The 7760-nt window shown below is 37.6% G+C and overlaps 2 protein-coding genes across 2 annotated transcripts; both read right to left on the reverse strand.

Moving 5' to 3' along the window:
* Positions 1 to 4593: 4593 nt before the first annotated feature.
* On the reverse strand, positions 4594 to 5762 carry LOC135151119 (putative SWI/SNF-related matrix-associated actin-dependent regulator of chromatin subfamily A member 3-like 1). Its single transcript, XM_064088699.1, has 2 exons — positions 5477 to 5762; positions 4594 to 5363 (listed from the first exon to the last, which is right to left on the reverse strand). Exons 1-2 carry the CDS (start codon positions 5760 to 5762, stop codon positions 4594 to 4596), a joined length of 1056 nt encoding a protein of 351 aa, XP_063944769.1.
* Positions 5763 to 6012: 250 nt separating this feature from the next.
* On the reverse strand, positions 6013 to 7659 carry LOC135151120 (putative SWI/SNF-related matrix-associated actin-dependent regulator of chromatin subfamily A member 3-like 1). Its single transcript, XM_064088700.1, has 2 exons — positions 6172 to 7659; positions 6013 to 6060 (listed from the first exon to the last, which is right to left on the reverse strand). Exons 1-2 carry the CDS (start codon positions 7657 to 7659, stop codon positions 6013 to 6015), a joined length of 1536 nt encoding a protein of 511 aa, XP_063944770.1.
* Between the last annotated feature and the right edge of the window lie 101 nt (positions 7660 to 7760).

Here is a 7760-nt window from a genome sequence, read left to right on the forward strand (position 1 = left end):
GCAAGATGATTAGTATTACCACAGTTATGGCATGTCTTCCTAGGTGCATTTGGAACAGACATGTAGTTATTACTCTTATCTATTCCAATCTTGCCATTTCTGTTTTTCCTAGGCTCCTTGTTTTTGTCAACAGACTTTACTTCTTTAAGCTTGTGTTTAAGCTGTTTCTGAGTCATCAGTCCTATGTTAACCTGTTTGGGCTTATCAGATTTTAAATTTTTGTTAATCTCTGATTTTGGTCTACTCTGTTTAGACTTAGAGGATTCAACAACAAATTTGACAGGTTTAACCTTAGGTTTTTGAGTTTTAACAAACTCTGTTTTTGATGACTCAGCTTCAGAGTTATCAGTGTAACCTAGTCCCTTCTTCCAGTTTCCACTACCTAAGATATCCTGAGTAGTTTTGCCTGAATTAGTCCATGTTTTAATAATTTCCCTTTCCTTAGCAAGTTCTGATTGAAGAGATGCATACCTCTTTAATAATTCATCTTTGACAATGACAGCATCATCTCTTTCTTTCTGAACTTCCAACATCTGAACTAATTCTTTTTCTAGATAATCATTCCTTTTCTTTACACTTAGAGTTTCAGATTTTAATCTTTCATTTTCTAAAGTCTGATCTCTAAAGCTGGTATGCAAAGTTTTAAGAAACAATCTTAACTCAGTTATATCTTCAGTATCAAAGGCAAGAGTAGAATGAGGTACCTTAGCAGGAGATTCAGAGTTGTTGTCAGTGTTTGCCATCAGAGCATAATTGACTTCTTCTTCTGAATCAGATGTATCTGTCCAGTTTCCTTTCTTGGTGATAAAGGCTTTTTCTTTTTCCTTTTTGGCTTTCTTGCATTCAGATGCAAAGTGACCCTTTTCACCACAGTTGAAACAGGTATACTTGTCAGCTTTTCCAGCTTTCCCTTCCTTGCCCTCATTCTTCTTGAAATTCTTCTTATCATAAACTCTGTCAGAGTTTCTGTCTTTCCTTGAAAAACTTTTGCCTTTGTTGAACTTTTTGTAGGCCAACTTCTTGAAGCTTTTCACCATCAATGCTGCTAACTGCATCATCTCATCATCACTTTCTTCAGAGTCTGAGGGAACATCAGAGTTTGAGTCATCAGAGTTTGATGACTCAATGTCAGACTTTGTGACATGAGCTTTTCCTTTGCTCTTAGCAGCTTCTTCTTGAACTTTCAGAGCAACAGACTTTGATTTTCCTCCATGACGTTTGCTCCTTTGCTCCATTTCAAGTTCATGAGTCTTCAGTCTTCCATAAACATCATCAAGAGACATTTCTCCAAGATCAAGATTGTCTCTTATTGTGGTGACTTTCAAATCCCATTTTTCAGGAAGAGCCAGAAGGAATTTGAGATTTGAGTCTTCAAGATCATATTCCTTGTCCACCAGAGATAAGTCATTCAACAGTTTGACAAATCTGTCATACAGATCTGTCAGAGACTCACCAGATTTTGAGTCAAAGTGCTCATACTCCTGTGTAAGGATTGTTTTTCTGTTTTTCTTAATGGCCTGAGTTCCTTGACATCTGGTTTCCAGAGCATCCCAGATTTGTTTAGCAGTTTTGCACCCAATTACCCTATTAGACATTGCATTGTCAAGGGCACTGTGCAAAAGGTGTTTCACCTTTGAGTCTTTACTAATTGACAGGATGTCCTCAGGGGTATAATCTTTCTTTTCTTTTGGAACCATCTTCTGAGGTTCATCAGCAAGCCCAACAGAGAGCTTGGTGGGCATATGTGGTCCATCAAAGATCCTGTCAAGATATTCTGGATCAACAGAGTCTAAGAATATTATCATTCTCTCTTTCCAGACTGGATATTCAGATGCCTTAAGGATTGGAACTCTAAAGGATGAAGCTTGTGATTTTTCAGACATGATTGTGCTTAAGATCTCACTGTAGTAATCTTAACAGAGCTGGCTCTGATACCACTTGTTAGGTCCTATAAATTCACTATATAATCTGATATAGTGATCACAATCTGTAACACAGTAAGACAATATAAGAGATTGAAAGCAGTAAACTCTTATATTCACAAAGCTTGAATGATTACAAAAACTCTCTTAGTGATTTATAATGTATCACTAAGAGCTGCTAGGGTTCTGTAAAATATACTCGATAACTCAACTCATCTAGAGTAACCCTAATCTGTGTTTATATAGACACAGTTACAAAATCAATCTCTGATTTGATATCCTATAAATCAGCTATGAATTCTATCAATCAAAGATTGCTCCAGTTTTCTGTTTAGTTTCCATAGTCAGCAAATCACTCCTCCGCTTCTATCCTTCCTTGAAGTATATCCGCTTCTGAGCTTTTTCCACGTGTAAACTCTGTCGAGTCTTGACTATGTAAACTCTGATCAGACTTTATCAAACTCTGTCAGACTTTATCAAACTCTGTCAGACTTTACCAAACTCTGATCAGCTTCCATATTAAACTCTGATGATTCCTGTTCTAAAACAAACTTTAAGAACATTAGTAATCATCAATTATATCTAACATAATATATATGTGTGTTTTTTTAGTTTTAATATTTAGAATTTACAAATACTATCTTGCTTTTACCATCACCATAATAACAATGACTAGACAATTTGAAATATTTTAAAACAGAAAATAGTTTTAAAATTAAAAATAATAAGCGCATGAATTACACACTAATTGTTTCTCTTCTACGAACTATTTAGCTTTTACTATGATGTTTCCCAAAAATTAAAGATAAATACTTTTATCGTACTAATTAACTATATTTCAATATTTTTAATCTTAATTTAAAATTACATGTTTCTAAATTTAATTTGAATATTATCTGTTTATATAAAACAATCACAAAAATATAATTATACACACACACACACATCCATACACTATAATTATATAGTTTCAAAATTAAAAACGTATTTTCATTTTTTTTTCCAATCATTCATTTATTATTTCATATCCCTATATAAAAATAATTATATTTATCTAATTGTCCTCTTATTTTGTTTAAGGTATAATCAATAATAAGAAAAGGTATTATTAAGTTCAATTTTACAAAATTAATAGTTTTCGTTAGAATATTATTTTCAAATATAAAATATTAAATAATAAAATTCATTATTTTTTAGTTTAATAACAAATTTACTTTTTGAAAACCCTTGTAATCTCATTTATTAATACACTTATAATATAAAAATAATAGTAAATTAATGAAAAAATAAATGAATGTTCAACTTGTTAGGAATACATTATTCGGTAATGTTTGACAAAAATATGTAATTATTTTTGCTTGAAATTTATTTTAAAAGAAAAAAATAATTATAACATATTTTTTCTTGTATTTTTAATATTCTCATATAGTTTTTTTATTATTGATTTTTTATAGAGGGAACAAGTCTTGAATACTTACAAATTTCTTGAGAGCAAATTTGAATCAAAGAATAATATCATAATAACACAGGAATTATACTAAGTATCAACCAATACTTATTTTATAAAAAATATTGAGCTATATTATATTTTCATTTTGTTATTTTGTGTCACACTAGTCATAAAGGCGTATCTATTCTTTGTACATATTTTAATCTATAAAAAGACTATTGTGAAGTAATTAAGTAAGATATATTTTATTATTATTATCAATTCTTCTTTGTTAGATATTTTTTCATTATCATTGATATCAGTTGAGTTATGATAACTTTATTAATGTTATCATCGGCCTTTTTTTTTTTTTTGAAGGAAAATGGGATTGCATTAATCAAAGAGAATCAGAACAGAGTACATCATGAATAAATTCGGGAGGATCATCAGCCCACTCCCTAAGGTCAGACGTAGAATGAGTAGCTAACAAATGTGCTACTCCATTCGCAGACCTACGCACATATTGCACTAATATATGATTAAAGTGCTCACACAATTCAACACAATCCAAAGCAATTGTATGAAAATAGCTAGCTCCATCTATTCCTTGACCTTTTAAACTAATACAATCAAAAAAGAAATTTAACTTTAAAAATTTGTAAATATAATTTCAATTGCACCTAGGCCGCGCATGGCGCGGCTAGTAAATAATACTGATACAAAACATTCATCATAACATCCCGGAAACCACTCTGATGGGAGACATCCCTGTTACAAAACAACCGAAGGCTCAACATACCAAACATCCCCCATGCCGCCATTGATTCACTTCTTCAAGCCGGTACTGCATGTATACTTGCTATGTGTGACCTTTATGCATGTGTGTCACAAGCACATAGCGCTCTAAGGTCAGTGCAACAAGAAGCCTTGTGATGCTTGTGGAGAGAAAGGGAATGTGCTATATGTGGATTTTGGAACCACAGGTATTGTCGATTTTTTCCAGCTACATTCCTGGCAGTCCTCTGCATCACTCTCTGCACCTCCTTGTTGAGATTTCAGGTATGCACACTTTCATCCATTTCTGTCGCATTTACAGCAAATTAGTTAGCTAAACAGTAAACACAATCACCTATAGAGTTATCATAAGTTTAAATATTGAAAATCATGTTAATTTCATTGTTTTACCGAATTATCTACACAGCTAAAGTAATACCAAAATGCAAATGTAGGAGTAAGAATAACTCACAAGGATAGCAGAGTCCGGATATCATTGATGTTTAGTTTGTACACCGCCGGCCCAGCCATCCTCTTCTGATCCTGGAGAGCCAATATCCGCTCCTCGATGCTGTTTCGGGCAACGATTCGTACAACAGTCACGTCTTTCGTTTGCCCTGTCAGGTGTACTCTGTTTATTGCTTGGTCATCAACTTCTGGATTCCACCAGGGCTCCAGAAGGTACACCCTATTAGCAGCGGCGAGATCAACTCCGGTACTTGATGCCCTTAGACTGGCAAGCAAAACCGTGGGACGACCATTAGGAGCTGGCACACCAAAATCTTTGATCACTTGAGCCCTCTTTGTTGCGATCATCGATCCATCCAAACGCAGTACATTGAAGCCAGCAGTCTTCAGAGGCTCTTCAAGTAAGATCAGCATCTTCCTGAACTGGGAGAATACAACAGACTTTGCTGTGGGGTCCTGATCCCGTGCTTCTGATAGAAGTTTCAGGAGAGCAGTTATCCTAGATGATTCTCCGGAAGAGGCTATTTCGGCATTACTTTGTTCTGTTGGAGCTGAGAAAATATCAGACTCCGAGAGATCATGCCGGCAAAGAGGGCAGCGGGGTCTGTCACGCTTGAGGGTCCTGAGGATGCATGACTGGCAGTATATGTGAGCACACCGTGTGATCACAATGTTGTTTGGGGCCGAAAGGCAGATCGGACACTCCAATTCTTCACTGCCGTCGAGTATTGCCGCCATTTTCTTCAGCAGCTCAGGGTTGTTGGACAGCTCTGCATGCATTTGCTTGTGCTTGTAAGTGTTCATCATAATAACATAACTTAAGAGTACATAAATAAAACTATGTAGTCCATAAATGTGAATAAAAGATAGTTCTGCAAAATACCTTCTTTATTGCTGCACGGAAGAGTTGCGATGTGAACTTTAGGGCAGAGGTCCATATGAGTACATGTCTGGCGGAGTCGGAGAACTATTCCAAGCACGGCTATGTAGTGGCTTCTGACTGTGCCTGAGGAGATGTAATCCTGAACGGCAGTCTTAGCCTCCACTTCCATCTGATCATAAAGCTGCCTTTCCTCGGCAGAAAGATCGACAGAACATATTTTCATGATTTTTCGAGGCAATCCGAGTATGTTCTGCTCTTTCGTCCTCCTCAAACAGATGGCTTCCATTACAGCCTAACACAGAACATGAAAATTCTTTCAAATTATATAATAAAGTACTATATTAGATAGCCAACAAACACCACTCTAGCACACAATAAAAGGAGAGGTTGCCATTACTACTTGAAAACACATGCGAATCCAAGAAATCATAACAATGTCAGATCATATCAAGCTAAATGATTAAAGTACATATCTAGGAATTGTGAAGAAATTATTCAGGTAACATTGCTCATAAAACAAAAACAGGAACAGACAATTAACTTCTCTGCAAGTCCCTGAATTCAAGTAATCCCCAACTCACCATCTGTGTAAGTTTGTAGGACAAGGGGACATAAGTAGTGCAACAATCAGTAATTAAGCAGGTATTTTAGACGAGTGCATGCACTATACAGGCAAAGAATGTTAAAACGTGTACCTGTAACCGAGTGACCTCACTACTCGTGTCCACTGGCTTTAGCAGCGTCTTTTTCCAGGAGTGTTTATCTGTAAATGGATTGTATTTCAGAAATGACATGAAAGAATACATGTCCATTGTAGTGTTTTGTAGGGGAGTTCCTGTGACCAGCCACCTCCGCCTAGCATTTAACCTAAGTACAGCAGAGGCTTGTGTAGGAGTGGAGTGCTTTATCAGATGTGCTTCATCCAAAATCACCCTCCACCAAGGTACTTGGAATACTGGTGATCCCGATTCCAGTTCCGAAGCCAATAAAGAGTATGTGGTGAGTACCAAATCATACTTTATAAGCTCCATTGGGTCCTTAGTCCTCTGTTTATAATACAGGTAAACACTAAACTTCCCCGGCTTCGTGTGCTTTTTCAATTGCTCTTTCCACGTCGAAAACACAGAAGTCGAGGACACAACCAATGTTGTCCTGGAAGCCACAAGATCAATCAAAGCATTTCCATCATTACTTAGCTCTCCTACAACTCTCTGCCTTTTCCTCATTTTATCCACCACTCTACTCCCTCTCGCCCTCTTCGGCTCCTTACCTTGATAAATAGCAAATTCCTCCTTACCATCCTCCACCACATCACTTCCCGAACCACTACCACTACCACCACCATAACTACACTTATCCGACGCAATCAAAGAAAGAAGAGTCAAGGTCTTCCCCATCCCCGAATCATCCCCCAAAATCCCCCCACGCAAAGCCCTCGGCCTATGCGCCACCCCAACATTCATAACCTCATTAACAAAACTCCCATCACACTGCTCCACCCAAAAAGGTGGCATCCCAGCCCAACTCTCCGTCTTCACCATCCAAGCCAACGCCTTCTTCTGATGCAAAAACAACTCCGTCTTAACCACCTCCCTCGGCGTCTCCACCACTTCCACCACCGCACCATCACTCACAACTCTAGCTATCCCATTCAATCTCCTCTGATCATGCTCATCCTGCCTCGCCATCTCAACTATCTCCACACTCCCTTCAGTCCTAATTATCTCCAATCCACCCCAGATTATCTTAGCATAAACCTCATCCACCTTCTCCCGAATAGCAAACACATAGATTTGAACCGGCCTCCATTTAGCATCGGCTTTCATCGAATAATTCGGAATAATCGCTTCAACCCAAACCAAGCCAGCATCCATCAACCGCGCCAACACAACAGACGCTCTCTCATCAAGATACCCAACTTCCACGTTCATCCCATTAAACACTTTGATAACATACCGGTTTGACCAGAAGCTGTTATAATCACGAACCAAAGTCACCATTTCTCTCCCGGCGAGCGCACCGCGAACTTTCACTCCCAGAATATCCGCTGTTATGAACCCCAACATACAAACATCCCAGGGATGATTTAGCTTGGTGGGGTCCACTCCGGTGACGACCTCATGACCGCCGGTGGGGAATTCCGGCAAGGTGTAAACATTCACTGGATGTCCTTGGTGTGCCATTTTCAAGCTGTGTGTATAGGTTTTGTGGCTGTGGAGATTTTTTTTGAATGAAATGTGAAGGCGGGTTTGGTGAGTGAAGATGAAGGGAGAGTGGAGTTTAT

This window comes from Daucus carota, chromosome 3, assembly GCF_001625215.2.
Source record: "Daucus carota subsp. sativus chromosome 3, DH1 v3.0, whole genome shotgun sequence".
NCBI lineage: Eukaryota > Viridiplantae > Streptophyta > Magnoliopsida > Apiales > Apiaceae > Daucus > Daucus carota.